Raw genomic sequence first — 15,696 nt, 5'->3', positions numbered from 1 at the left:
TCCACCTCAGTCGCTGGCCAAGGCTGGCTCTCTCTACTACTGACTAACTGCTCCGAAGACTAACTCGAACTCAGGTCCACCTCACTCGCTGGCCAAGGCTGGCTCTCTCTACTACTGACTAACTGCTCTGAAGACTAACTCGAACTCAGGTCCACCTCACTCGCTGGCCAAGGCTGGCTCTCTCTACTACTGACTAACTGCTCCGAAGACTAACTCGAACTCAGGTCCACCTCACTCGCTGGCCAAGGCTGGCTCTCTCTACCACTGACTAACTGCTCTGAAGACTAACTCGAACTCAGGTCCACCTCACTCGCTGGCCAAGGCTGGCTCTCTCTCACTACTGACTAACTGCTCCGAAGACTAACTCGAACTCAGGTCCACCTCACTCGCTTGCCAAGGCTGGCTCTCTCTACTACTGACTAACTGCTCCGAAGACTAACTCGAACTCAGGTCCACCTCACTCGCTGCCCAAGGCTGGTTCTCTCTACTACTGACTAACTGCTCCGAAGACTAACTCGAACTCAGGTCCACCTCACTCGCTACCCAAGGCTGGCTCTCTCTACTACTGACTAACTGCTCCGAAGACTAACTCGAACTCAGGTCCACCTCACTCGCTGCCAAGGCTGACTCCCCTCTCGCTACTGATTCACACACACTGGCTTCCGTCGGCACCCGCGGTTTTATTTATTTATCACGATTTTCTGGAATGTTCTGTGTCGCGTGTTCCACTTTCCCATGCCTTCCTTCTCCCGAGATGCGGCCAGACACAACTAGAATGTTCGGCCTGCCACCACAATAAATTAAAATCAATAGTGTTGAAACTAATATCCCACTGGCCACTTGTGTAGATTTTGGAAGCATATTAAATGTGTAATCTTTTATCTCATAGTGTTTTATATTATTTTCTGATAATATATTAGCCTCTACTATACAAAAGAGTCGAGTTTTTCATCATTTAATATTTTCGACAATTCTGTTTTCTTCATCTAACTTAGGCCACCTGCATTCCATTGCAATATATTAAGACTTCTTCCAGCTCCCAACCGGAGATCTGGCCCAAATATAGAAATGCAAAGGGCCAGCAGGACCAGAGAAATTAATGTGAGAATAAACCATATCATATCATATATCATGTTATATCATATCATAATAATATACATAATACGTAGTTCCACAACTATTTTACAGTTGAAAATGAAGAGGCTGAAAATGATGAAAATGAAGATGAAATTAAGATAAAGAGAGAATATTCAAATGAATGGGAACATGGAAGTGATAATGAACAAGAAGATCATGAATTGTTCTCCGATGCAGTAAGTATAATTAATTTCCATATACATATGTGGGTATTTATGTCTGTGTTTGTGTATGCAAGCTCCGTAACTGAAGTTTTCTGCATATAGAAGCAGTTTTCATTTTGTGCTTATGTTGTACATACTTCAAATTATTTTGCTCTGTAGCTGAGAATATCGATAATTGAGATTTCATGTTATCTCAAAGCATTTTACATTAAATCTTGAAATGTGTGAATATTGTATCAAGCAGAAGTACAGAATAATTGTACAGGTATGTCCGTCAAAATCACAATACTATAATTAGCAAAATATTACAACATTTACAGTTATAAACATTTTCGGCATAAGCTGCCATCTTCAGAACACGTAACAATACAAGAATATGAATACTTCGTGTGGAAGCATTATACAAGTTGATTACATATTAAAATATTTAAAACTAGATTGTATATGAACATGGACACATAAAATGAATGTTGCTGAGTGATAAAATAAAATTACATGATTCAAATATACAGGGCATATCAAAAGTCCGGTAACACTTTCAATATTTTATTACACAAAAACTACTAATGATAGCACTTTCAAACACACGTCATTTTAAAGTCAAACTCTCAAAGTTCTGTTTACACCTTACAGAGATTCAATGTGTGAACCACGAGTGACTCGGCAGATGTCCAAACGATAATCAAACTCTTCCCATACCCTTTTCAACATATCCTCTGTGGCAGCAGCTTCTCGAATTCTGGTTTTTAGTTCCTCTAAATCACGTGGCAAAGGCGGTACAAACGCACTGTCCTTTAGGTACCCCCATAGAAAAAAGTCACATGCAGTCATATCGGGTGACCTTGGTGGCCATGTCATGAAACATCTGTCCCTTACTCCAGCACGTCCTATCCAACGATCAGACATCTCCGTATTCAGGTAAGCACAAACTGCATTGTGGAAATGTGGCGGAGCCGCATCTTGCTGAAAGATAAAATCATCATCGAGATCTTGTCTAAGTTGAGGCACCAACCATTGCTCCAACATGTCCAGATATGAATGTCCAGTCACAGTAGCCTCAATGAAGAAAAAAGGTCCTTACAGTTTTCATTGTGACAACGCGCAGAAAACATTCACCTTTGGTGAATCACGCTCATGTTCAATGATTCTGTGAGGTTTCTATGTACCCCAAACACGACAGTTGTGCTTGTTAATTTTCCCACTTGTATGGAATGTCGCTTCATCGCTGAAAATTAAGCGGCTGAATAAGTCATCGTCATCTGCTGCCTGTTGTAGCTGGCAAGAAAACTCGTAGCGCTTGCGTTTGTCATCCTCATTTAGCACATGCAGAAGCTGCAGTGTGTATGCTTCCATAGCCACAGTCATTGAAGGAAGTTGAAGCTCACGGGACACTCTATGGACTGATTTCCTCACGAATGCTTCTCTGACTTGCTCAATGTTCACTTCACTCACCCTGAGACGGCCACTCCTCTTTTGCGGACACAAACAACCCGTGGTTTCAAATTTACGATAGCAATGGTAAATTACCTTCCTACTTGGTGCTTCTTTTCCATACTCGGTCCGGAATTTCCGTTGCACATCGGTAGCACTCTTGTTTGTATTAAATTGTAACACGCAGAAAGCTCGCTCAGCGCCAGTATTCGCCATTGTTGTAACTAACGCCAACTGTCGGTAAATTATGCAACTATGCGGTAGTATTTGAGAGTTTGACTTTAAACTGACGTGTGCTTGAAAGTGCTATCATTTGTAGTTTTTGTGTAATAAAATATTGAAAGTGTTACCTGACTTTTGATATGCCCTGTTCTGTAGCAGATATCTGGTAACTCGAGTTCTCGACCACTGGTGATATATGAGTCACTGCTGGGTGACACTTCAACACAGTGTGAAATAAATATTTGAATTATCATAAAATATAAAAATATATACCTGCTTTCAAAGTTTCAAACAATGAACAGTTAAGTTAAATGATTTCAATAATATGTGACTTCAGTGACCCATTTTCTGTTGACGACACCTTGCCAGAATCCTTATTTGGTTGGCAACAGGAAATTAATATTCTATCATCTCAGAAAAGGCTGTAAAACTTTTTATGGTGTTCACAACTGCGTACTTTTGTGAATGTGTTTTTTTTTCCTCTAATTTATTTTAAAAGTAATTACAGGAATAAGCCGAATGTTGAACCTGATTTAAGACTGAAATTAACTCAATTGAAACCTGGCATAAGAAGTTCTGTTCTGCTAGCAAGCACAATCTCCACACTGAAACTGTGTTTGTTTATTTTAGTTAGCATCAGCAGGGATACTACGTGTTTATGATGTAATTTTTTAGTATTTAATCATTTACCGTTATGTAACAAGTAGGGCTAGACCTATATGCATTTTTCTGTGTATTTTATAGAGCATTCCATTGATTAAGTTCGAAGAGGGACTGTTTCTTAATTAAACATGCCTAAATAAAGCAGTTATTGGTATAGTAGCGTAGGAAATGAAATTATGACCCTAAGAACAATACGTGACATTTTCCCATAATAAATTTGGTTGGTGGTAGAGCTAATATCCTAAATTGAAAATAGTGATACATCATTGGAAAAGGTTGGGAACCACTGCACTACAAGATATCAAGGTTTGAACAGTTGAGTCTTATAATACTAGTATACTTCCTAGAAAAATAAGAAATAGAACATATGAGAATCAAAATCTTTGTGATAATAATCCTCTTATTATGCATATAACTTTAATATATTATATTAAGCCAAACATGTGTGGCCTTGTGTCTTTCACTGTAGCAACCCGATTATGATCCCATCTGAGATGTGAAGAAATTTGTGGTGGACAAAGCAGGTGTAAGAGGGTTCCCCCCATTTTCCCTCATAATTATCACCATTCCACCAATACTCAACAGTCACCCTCACTCTGCGAGGTTCAAAACAAGACCTCCAGAGCAAATAAAAAACAGCTGAAAGTTGTATAGATCCAGAAACAAAATTTGGGCCATCTAATTTTACCAAGTTCCAGATGTGCAGTAAACAAGAGCGCCTAAATGTATGCTACTTGTGGACAGTGTTGCGAAGCTTGTTGTCTACATAGAGGAGGACTGTTACCAAGACTCGGCCCATTTTTTAATTCCGTATCTGTACACATTCACCTCTGCTGAGGCAGCCAGCATTTGGCTGGCAAGCCTTTGCCCTCATAGGCTGTCACATCTATGTTATACTGCACAATATTATACAGAGTGTATGCAAATTGCTGTCAAATATTTTGGGGACATATTATATTCCTAACAACAAAATATTGAAAAACTTTCATATAAACATAGTCCTGAAAATGCTTAATTTCAGACTTAATGCTAACAAACTCACAGTAAAAGTGATACTACTAAGCAACTTGCTTAAAAAATACTTATTTCAAAAATTGCTCAAAGTGGCCTCATCCTGCATTCCATGCTTTGAAAACACCTGCAGTGTTTCTTATTTGTTCAAATGTATTTAGCATTAGGTACAGGATTTCAAATGTCCCCAGAGATAGAAAAGCATTGGATTTCAATCTGGTGACATCCCAACAATTCACCATTGTCATCATTCATTACAAGTGCACCGATGGTGCACTCTGGATAGTCTCTGATGAGCTAAGTGGTCTATGCTTTTCGGCACTAGTGACATCTATGAGCACACTTGTAAAGCCAGGACAAATAACGACATGTTAAGAGCCCTGCCATTGGACAAAAAAGAAATTCTTTGTGTTTTTATATTAAAAATTTAAATGTATAGTTTGACAACCTCAAGTGAAACCCCGTAAAACACGCCAACTTCTGGAATCTCTCTCTTTCTTTTTTCTCTCTCCCTCGCTCCTCGTCATTCAGTCACCAATCACCACGTAAATATCTGAGAGGGTGTCGCGACCAATAGAAGAACCACTCTCCAGTATTACCACAATAACGGATTCTTCATTTTTGCCTCAACTGTCGGCTAGGAAGGTTCCATTATGCTAGCATTGCAGGCAACTAGTCAACCTTTTAATGCTTTTGTTAGCAGGTTTGACAAACTGTGAGTGGACCTGCAAGTACATAGTGCATAGTGCTCTCTCCCTTCCCCCCGTGCTTTCTCACTTGCTCCTCCCCAAGACAGCCAGCGCTCATGTAGTAAATCGGTCAGGGTTTCAGTTCGATTTGTCAATCTATAAAATACCATCAGAGCAAGACCTTCATTAATGTTTATATATTACATTACATTATAACTTGGTTTGGATGCATGTATTTTTTCGTGTGCTTATTGTGTTTTATATTTGCATGTGACACATTTATTCTTTAAACATAAAAATAGATTATATAAGGACGACTGTTAAAAAACAAATTACAATATACCTTTACAAACAATATGAAAATAGCATTTTATGTCTCTTTGCTCAAGTTTAGAGAGAGAGAGGCCAAAGTATCAGCGGAATATGAGGCCAGACGGAAGGCAGTAGTCTGCTCAATAGCTACTGTGACTGACTATGATTATGACTCTGAAGAGGAACTCTGGTGTAGAGTGAAGTTTGCTGTAAGTATTACATTTGTTTTATTCAATTAATATTGCCATTGTCATTATTCTGACATCTCTGAATAATATCTGTTTTTGAAAAGGGACTTTAAAATAAAGAATTACCTATCACATAAAAAAATGTAACAGAAAAATTATTTGAAAATTTTCTATATGAATACCAGAATGGAAAAACATTGCGACTTTTTTTCCTAATACAGTATTTAATAGAAACAAGTTTCACGTACTCTGTTTTATACTGTAGCGAACTCTGTTGCTTGAAAATGGAAGTACAACCTCCAGTATAGGCAGTAGAATCTAGGAGGTTGTTGAAAAAACGCATGATGTGTTTTTTATGTTCCTGTAAAACTTTAAATTTGGTGCTTGCAAGTTTTTTCCACGCAGCTGTTCATATGTAATTCTTAGATAATAATGTAAATTTTATTTCAGCCAATTGTAATGAATTTATTCTTTGCAGTTACCAGTGAAATACAAAAGAATTGATTTAACAAACCTGTTGACTGAAGTTTCTGAGAAGTCCGTCATCTGGGAAGTGCCCCTAATCAAGCGTGCAATTACATATGTGAACCAAGAAACTCAACGGCTTACTTTGAAGACTGAGGGAATAAATTTTCAGGTACTGTAAAAATTGTAGTGATGTTTATGAGATATGCTTAAATTAGTAAATTTGTGTGTTTTTCAAATGACATACTGAGTTATAGATAGAATTGACGTTGTATTTTCCTTTAATAATCATGCTTCTCCTGGTTGAGTGTTAGAGAAGGCCGTCTGGCCTTAACTCTGCCAGGTTAAATAAATTATTATTATTATTATTATTATTATTATTATTATTATTATCAGTTGGTAGAGCAGCTGGCTACAGACTGGAAGGTCCGGGGTTCGATCCCAGGTGGTGACAGGATTTTTTCTCGTTGCCAAACTTTCAGAACGGCCCCGAGGTTCACTCAGCCTCCTATAAAATTGAGTACCGGGTCTTTCCCGGGGGTAAAAGGCGGTCAGAGCGTGGTGCCGACCACACCACCTCATTCTAGTGCCGAGGTCATGGAAAGCATGGGGCTCTACCTCCATGCCCCCCAAGTGCCTTCATGGCATGTTACGGGGATACCTTTACCTTTTTTTATTATTATTATTATTATTATTATTATTATTATTATTATTACTATTGTTATGTGTCCGTCTTCTCCCCCTTCCAGCTATGCAGTAAAGTGCATTCAAATGCTTCCAAGAGGCCTTATCGTTGTTTAGATGTCTTATTGTTAACATCACGAGGCTGGAGATCAATCCATTCTTCTCGAAATGTAACATCAAAGGTTCATACGTTTTATAACAGGCACTAATTTCTTCGAATTGGTCATTATTTTTACTCATATACGATTTATTTTAGACATCTTGATACTAGTTTTATTTACCTATTTAATTTTTTATAGTGTAAATTCTTCGTTAACTTTCTTCTATTATTTCTTTAATTGCCTTCACATCCTGGCATTGTTTTAAAGACCACTTGATGTCCGTCCTGCTTTAAGGTTTATGTGATAGTGCTTTTTCATTGTTCTTCTTAAGTGTAATTTTTTTTTTCACATGAGACAACCACTATTCTTGTATTGGATTCTCTTTTCATTCAAGTGATGAGACCTGGGTGTCTCACAACACCCCAGAGACCAAGCGCCAATCACGTCAGTGGCATCATCCCTCATCACCCAAGAAACCGAGAAAATTCAAACAGACTCTCTCAACACAAAAAGTCATGGCTACTGTCTTTTGGGATCGCAAAGGTGTTCTTTTGCTGGATTTCATGCCAAAAGGCACTACGATCAATGCAAATCGTTATTGTGAGACTTTACGAAAACTACGGCAAGCCATCCAAAACAAGAGGCGAGGAATGCTTTCGAGAGGAGTTGTGCTTCTTCACGACAACGCCCGCCCGCACACTGTTGCTTCAACTCGAGAATTGCTGGATCAATTCGGTTGGGAAATCTTTGATCATCCGCCCTATAGTCCAGACCTTGCTCCTAGCGATTTTCACCTTTTCACTAAGCTGAAAGACTTTCTGGTGGTACGCGTTTTGGAAGTGATGAAGAGTTGAAGAAGACAGTGAACACCTGGCTTAATGAACTGGCGGCAGAGGAGTATAACACGGGAATTCTAAAGCTAGTGAACAGATACGACAAATGTTTAAATGTAGGTGGTGATTAAGTAGAGAAGTAAAGGAAGCTTCAGTTATGTAACATACTTTGTTTTTTCAAATAAGTATTTTTTTTAATTATTACAACAAAACGGTCGTTATTTCCTGGATCCCCCTCGTGCATTAAATTTTGTAGCACAGTGAACAATAATGTATTCTTCTATGTTCTCTGGGGTCATTGAAAGACATTAGTCACTCAGAATGTTGTTATATGCAGAGAAAGATCTTTCTACGTCACATGATGTAGCTGGGGCAAATTTTAGGAGAGGAATTTCACCTGGAGAAATGTCCTTGGGTGGATCAACATCATCTCCATTTGGAATTCGGCACACACCAGAGACCTGCAAGAGAGCGATGCTTAACGATATCTGAGATCGGTTTTACCGAATGCTCTTCGTGTGTAATCGCTCGAGCTCGGGTTTGGCCTCCGCTCGCTCGAGCTCGCCCGGGGGATCGCTCCTCTGTCAGAGCGAGCGCTCGCTTCAACCACTGTAAGCGAAGCAGTATGCTGCAGTACTACGTAGTACAGCATTGGTAAAAATAGAATGAATTCATTCGAATTATTTGATTATCAAAACCATTCGAAATAATAGAAATATTCACAATATCACTCGATTATTCATTGGCTTTGCTTACCACCACAACAAGCCATATGAAGTTATACAAAATATGTACTTGCATAACAGAATATGTTCCATTTTATGATGATGATAAGAGCTTCGAGTTCAGAATCATATGACGCAGCAATAGAATGATAAGCTTCGAATGTTCTGTGTGGGTGTTGCGTACTGACTCTTCTAACAGCCCCAGAATCTGACCCTGATCTTCATTAAATTAAACACCTGACCTACATGGCGATAAGAAAAAAGAGCGCTGCTCTCAGACTAGACCTACGTATAGAAAGAGTAATCAACATACTGCAATGTTATTGAACAATTCATCCATGCATTCGAATGATTTAATCCTACAATGGAATAATCATTATAGAAATCATTCGATTGTTCTCAACAATTATATATTTAGTGGAAATTTAATTAATTACACATTTTTCTTTGTTTAGATTGAAATAGCCTGAAATGATTTTCTGTATAAATATATTTCATTCCTACTTAGTTTAACAATTAATCGTGATAATTACTGTAAATGCAAATGAAATGTTTGGTTATATTACTATAAAACGTATATAAAACAGACAAATGACATTTAATACGTGGTAACTAAAAATGTCTATCGATGTATGAAATGCAAATAATAAATTAGTAGCGATATATTTTGTTTCATCTCGGACGTAGTATGAACTTTACTCATACTAACTTGGGAATATTTTTATTTTTTATTTTAGTAGGTTATTTTACGACGCTTAGGTTATTTAGCGTCTGAATCAAATGAAGGTGATAATGCCAGTGAAATGAGTCCGGGATCCAGCACCGAAAGTTACCCAGCATTTGCTCGTATTGGGTTGAGGGAAAACCCCGGAAAAAACGTCAACCAGGTAACTTGCCCCGACCAGGATTCGAACCCGGTCCACCTGGTTTCGCGCTGACTGTTACTCCACAGGTGTGGACAATCCTATGTACTTTAAGGTAATCTTATCCCTTACTTCTCCGAATTTAGTCCAAGCAGAGCTAGTAACTGCTTTCCCTCTTTTTCCACTACTCTGACTCTGCTGATTTAATTTTATTTTCGGTATATACTTTTGACATCGTGTCTTGTAATCTTTTACCATCAACAGAGACGGTGTCCGAGCCTCTGCTTGAGATCGACGTCGATACTATTGAATCATCTTCAACATTCGTTTTGATGAAACGTACTATCAGACAAGCCTACAATTCACCTACTGCTACAGGAAGAGCATTCATGAACACTGAGCGCTCGTCCTCAGACCCGATCACTCGGTGTGTTTCTTTACTTCGTGATTTATCGGAAATATTCGTAGATGATCGCTATTCATTCCGTCAGTGCCTTCCTGGACTGATAATGATATCCCGCGCTCGCTCTGATGCAGGTCTCTGGCACACACTGTAAAATGTTAAATACGTGGGGTTTCTTTTCAAAACTTTGCAATTTACTCAATACACTTGCAACAGTTTCTTCATGCACAGCACTTAGCATCCTCTATGACACCAATAGAATCTTGCAGAGTAAGTCCCGATGTTTCTAGACATTTGATTCTTTCTGGAAGCCAGCTGAAGTTGCCCCTGATGTAGGCAATTGAGGAGACCACTTTGGAGTCACTGAAGGCAGTCTGGGATTCACAAATAGATGCGGCACTTTCAGGATCAAAAGAATCTACAACAGTCTTTACAGCATCTAGATGCTCACTATAGAAGTTAACTGCTTCTATCCACCTCGTTAACACTGGTTCTGGGGGCAGTAGTATCTCTGGCAATTACTGTTTGTAAGGTAGCACTTGTTGTGAGGCTTTTAGAAAAACTTTATTTTGTCACTGAAATTAATCTGTTTACTTGTGTAAATTTAGCTCTGATATCTTCAGCAACACGTTGCAGTCTATGGCTCAAGCACATTGGGGTAAACACTTTAAGAGCCATTGCAGCTTTAAGCATATCGGAATACATCACTATAGTCCTGTCGCTCTTATTTCCGGCAGCCAATCACGTTGCAGGTCGGCTACATTTAAACGTGTGCATCTTATTATTCGCTGATGATGACGTTATGCATTTCCTAAGGCTCGATAAACACTTAATATAATCGCCCGCCATTTTGGCTCTTTTGTTGGCGTTTGCAGAAAGCACATGAGGACATTATTTGCCACTCAATTATTTGCTGAATTACAGTGTGTTTGATTTATTATCATTGGAGCTACGACATGATAATGTTTAACGGTGTGGCAAATAGATTCCTCGTCTGGTAGCTTGGCAACGAAAGAACAAAAATGGCAAATGATACTACCTACCTGCCTAGCCTTCACTTCCAAAGACGTAAGGAAAGAGGAGGAGTCACGCTGGGAATAACAGTGTCGCGACTATAGTACCTTCTCCTCTTGCCTTCCAGTCGGCCACAGAACTTTTAAGCCATCTTTCGCAAATCTCGCAATAGTTGAGTGATTTGTATAGTCCAGCTCTCTAACAGCTTTGAGGCACTGTCAGGTTCTAGCTTCCCCACCACAAGATTCACAATAAATCGACTCTTAGAATTTGTTGTTTCATCAACAGCAACCAGTCGGCGCCAGTAGCATAGTCGGTATAGCACTAGCCTTCTCTGCTCGAGGTTGCGGGTTCTATCCCAGCCCAGGTCGATGGCACTTAAGAGTGTTTAACCCAGATATGCCTACTGTCCTATTAAAAGGACAGTGGTCAATGTTTCAAATTACCCTCTCTACAGTTAACGCATTTGCTTTTTCACAGGTGTCACTATTACTGGTCTTAATTAGAGGCTTGCTAGGTGTGGTAAGACTGGTAATGAGAGTTCTGGTCATCGTTGAGTTTGAGATGTGGACGTGAGAATTGTTCGTTTATTTCAGCTATGGCATCCGAGACGCAAATCAGATAAGAATGTTAAATATTTTTACAGTTCGGAATTATTTTACAAATTGTTGTAGATCAAATGACTCCTAATAAACATAAATATAACGTGAAACCACAATGCGTTCCAAATATCTATTCATTGCGACATGACAATGACGAAAACTTATGTGTCCTTTTAAAAGGACAGTAGGCATAATCCTCATATATTTTGAAATTGTTTCGCTTTTTCAATTTTAGTGGATTTTCCCTGCATAAAATGCTATCTACGTTTGAAAATTATGCTACGGGCGAAATTTCACCTCAAATACAGACATGTCACTATAATGCAGCCTACAAATGCCACACAGAGTTCGTGTGCACTCAAAATTGGGTTTCTGGCGTCTTGTCAGCCCACTGAGGTGTGTGGATATGAAGGGAAAAGTTGAGACAGTGTCGGGTGTAGTTGGTGGGTAGCTAGTCGGCAGAGCGTTGGTGCGCTAAGCCAAAGGTCCTGGGATTGATACCCAGCTCCGGAACAATTTTTTCTTTGAAATTATTCAAGTCTGCTTCACAGGGAGATATACCTGAAAGCCAGATTTACACAGCAAGATATGTTTACAAGTAGAGGACTGGTGATGTTCTGGAGGGAGGTATTGAACGGACATAAGTTTCTATTGTTTTTCATTTAGTATTTTTAGAAGACGTCTTATTTTCTATCTAAATTGCCATTATCATAAAAATGTAGATTTTAGAAATGAATTGAAACCTGTCTCTCGACATTGCCACATCAATTGCTTCATTATGTGTATCGTCACTTCTCTCCCAATATAACTCCTCCTCGAAACTTCAACACTCTTTTCGCCTATTACTTATTTTTACGTATCAATAGCAATACAATACTATTCAATGACGAAAGCATTCTAGAGTTAAAACGAATTTAGCTACAATGCATCATTCTTCAGAATAATATTAGTAGTAATAATAAATAAACTGTAATAAAGTAACAACTTAATAATTTGTTAATAATAATAATAATAATAATAATAATAATAATAATAATAATAATAATAATAACAATAATAGTAATAATAATAATAATAATTGTAAATTACAACAATTACATTGTTTCCTTTCATGTACACATAGTATACAATTATTCCTCAAAATTTATGCTCATATGCCTACTGTCCTTTTAAAAGGACACCTGTTTCTAGCTCAACTAGTTACAACTAGAATGTTTCGACACCATACAAATACTTCAGTTATATACTGCATTAAATGAGATTTGAAAAATACACAAAAATTCTAAAAGAATATTTCAGGCATATATGGGTTAAATGCGACAGGCTCATGTCAGTAGATTTACTGGCATGTAAAAGAACTCCTGCGAGACAAAATTTCAGCTCACCGGCAATGCTGATATAACCTATGCAGTTGCAAGCATCATTAAATAAACTATAATTTAATTTAATCAACAGCAACCCTTATGAAAGCATTTCCTGTGTGTTGTACACTGCTCATAGCAGACTTGCAGACAATTCTTGCATAGTGTTGATTGATGAGGAACATGTTGCTTGCAGGAAAGATGTGAATTCAGACACTTCAAGTTTATACCATGGAATATTGGCTGCAATGATCGCACTGCATAAGTCTCTATTAAAAGGATTACTTGAAGGTGAAGGATTCTTCATCTGTGTTCAAAGTATTTGTTTCTTCTTGTTGGTTTTTTCTATGCTGACCACTTTGTACATGTAGTTCAAGCTGGGATTTCATAGAACATGCGATATGTTTGTTACACACTTGCCAAATCACTGCTTTACCATCACTCGTCAACTGCAGCCCTCGATTTTAACTAGGACGCAACTGGTGCCATATTGACACTAGAGAAGACTGATGTTGAATGAACTATTTCCTTCACCATTTAAACGAAACTAAAACCTATTTTTTTTTTTTTTTGGTCTAGCCATGTCTAGTGATGTTGTTTTGATATTGCCGGTTATGAAGGATTTTACTGTAGTTGAATAAATGTATCTTCTTGACGCAAGTGCAGTTACTTCTTGACCTTCAGTTTTAATTACGGCATCATGAAAAAGCAGCAAAGTTGCATTAGCAAAATTTATCATAGCAATGTGCAAGGATCATTAAACCACATCAATAATAATTAACAATGAAAATCAGGGGATATCTGGGAGAAAATTATTAAATCCAGGGACAAGAAGCAAAATTCAGGGACTGTCTCTGGGAAACTGGGACATCTGGCAATCTTACTTTAAATCTAAGGGCCCCTGTTACGTGATCCCATGACTGGGATAACAAGGGGGAAGCCCTCAATGGCTCTATGATTAAACTGAGGTGAAAGAGGCCATTCTCTGATTAGGGTTAATAATTCGGCAGCTGGCTGCAAGCAGAGAGGAGGCAGTCCCTTCTGCGGACTATTCCTGCAACAGGTTGATAACCTGTGAGTCATGGGGAGATTATTAATACTCAGATACTCCAAATCCTCTGATTGAGGTTCTGGCTGATATGTACGTCTATTATAAAATAGTACATCTCACTTGACGATATGTGTAAGAGAAAGAACAATTATTTGTATACATCTGAAGTCTGACTAGTGTAATATGTAGCTTGTGGGCGATATATGCGATGGAGGGTGAAAGGAACTGGCTATCCTACCCCATTATCTTCTGGCCTAGTTGCCTCATAAGTGGTGCTTTCTTGGTATCACTTGTGAGGTTCAGACAGTTGACCAAACAACACCAATACTCCAAAAAGGTAATGGATGAACCACATGTACTGTATAAAAGATGACAGACTACAAAACAAACCAAGAGGACGTAGACATGTGGGCTGTCCATACAAATATGGCATGAGGTATTTGGAGATGCAACGGACTGAGACTCATCAAAGATTTATGATGTGGGCCCCACAGCTTTGCTTTCCTTCTGAAGGAAGCCATAGTAGAGATTTTTATCATCCTTAAATATCCATTATTCTCAGCTGGATTTGAACCTACAAACCTCGGTTCCAGTGGCAATCATGTTACTCACTAGACCACTGAGGACGACTATTGGAGGGTAATACTCGTATAATGATAGATTTTAATTTTACATCTTGAATCTTCTATGCAAACTTTAATCATACATAATTGTTAGGGATCCTCAAATTTCTTGAATAAAATCACCTAAATTTCTTGGGTGAAAAGGAAAATTCTTGGGTTCTGTGATCATCTATACCTGAATTAAAAGAGCTCAGTATGGCAACAGGTATTGTTTACTGTTCTAATAGTATGCAAGGGGAAAAAGAAATAGTAGCTTTCCATGCACTCGCTTATTGCTCAGCATTATAATATTATTTCCAGACCTCTTCATTCCATCTTGGGAGAATTGTTTGATCCGTTCATCTAAACTGAGTTTCGGTGGCATAATGAATGTTTCTCAAATGAATGTACTACATCAATCTTCTCCTTATACTACTGGAATGGAACTGGAGTGCATGGAGATATGGAGATAATGCGCGTGCGAGGTGAGACGTGGTTTTATACATTTGGGTATTTTCGTATATTTTCGTTACACCATCATGAAAATAGCGCTCACGTTCAGGTATTCACAGATATCGTCGTTACATCACCAACGGAATGGTCAGCGCTAATTTGCTTGGGTCATTGTGGCATTTTATCTATATTCGCGTGATACTTTGTTAATAGCGGCAACATACTTGTTTTGGTACTTCCAGATTCCAGAACATAGCATACAAATTCCAGGAAATCATTCCAAAAATGATCCTCCATACATTCTTAAGTTAGATTCCATCAAACTACTCTGCAGCACATAAATAAGGATCACCTTCAAATTTATACAGATGGATCTCTAAATCCTAATAATGGGACATCAGGAGCAGGGTATTATATTCCAAAATATCAAGAAAGTTATTTCATACCATGTTCATCCTCCTCCAGTCTTGACACTGAATTGCTAGCTATTGATGCTGCTCTTCAGTGTGTTACTCAAATTCCTGAAAAATCTATTTGCATACTTACCGACTCCAAGGGGGCTATATTTAATTTAATTAAATATGTACCAAACCTATATGCACATAGAATTATTCCAATTCAGAAACAACTAAGTAAACTAAAAGAACTCCAAAAGGAAATAACATTTCATTCCATACCTAGTCATTGTGGTATACCTGGAAACGAGAAAGTCGATAATATTG

The 15,696-nt window shown here is 38.2% G+C and overlaps 1 protein-coding gene across 2 annotated transcripts in view; it reads left to right on the top strand.

The window, feature by feature from the left end:
* Positions 1-15,696, top strand: part of LOC138693773 (DNA-directed RNA polymerase I subunit RPA1-like) — a 126,845-nt gene that overhangs the window by 100,730 nt on the left and 10,419 nt on the right. For both annotated transcript variants that reach the window (XM_069817568.1, XM_069817567.1), the window contains exons 18-20: positions 1,189-1,313; positions 5,707-5,838; positions 6,296-6,454. In XM_069817568.1, coding sequence (XP_069673669.1) covers positions 1,189-1,313; positions 5,707-5,838; positions 6,296-6,454 — 416 coding nt within the window. The remainder of the gene's footprint in view (positions 1-1,188; positions 1,314-5,706; positions 5,839-6,295; positions 6,455-15,696) is intronic.

The sequence above is a fragment of the Periplaneta americana genome, unplaced genomic scaffold (genome assembly GCF_040183065.1).
Source record: "Periplaneta americana isolate PAMFEO1 unplaced genomic scaffold, P.americana_PAMFEO1_priV1 scaffold_21, whole genome shotgun sequence".
NCBI classification, from domain to species: Eukaryota; Metazoa; Arthropoda; class Insecta; order Blattodea; family Blattidae; genus Periplaneta; species Periplaneta americana.
Note: the sequence above shows the minus strand (reverse complement) of the source record. Positions and strands in the feature narration are given on the sequence as shown.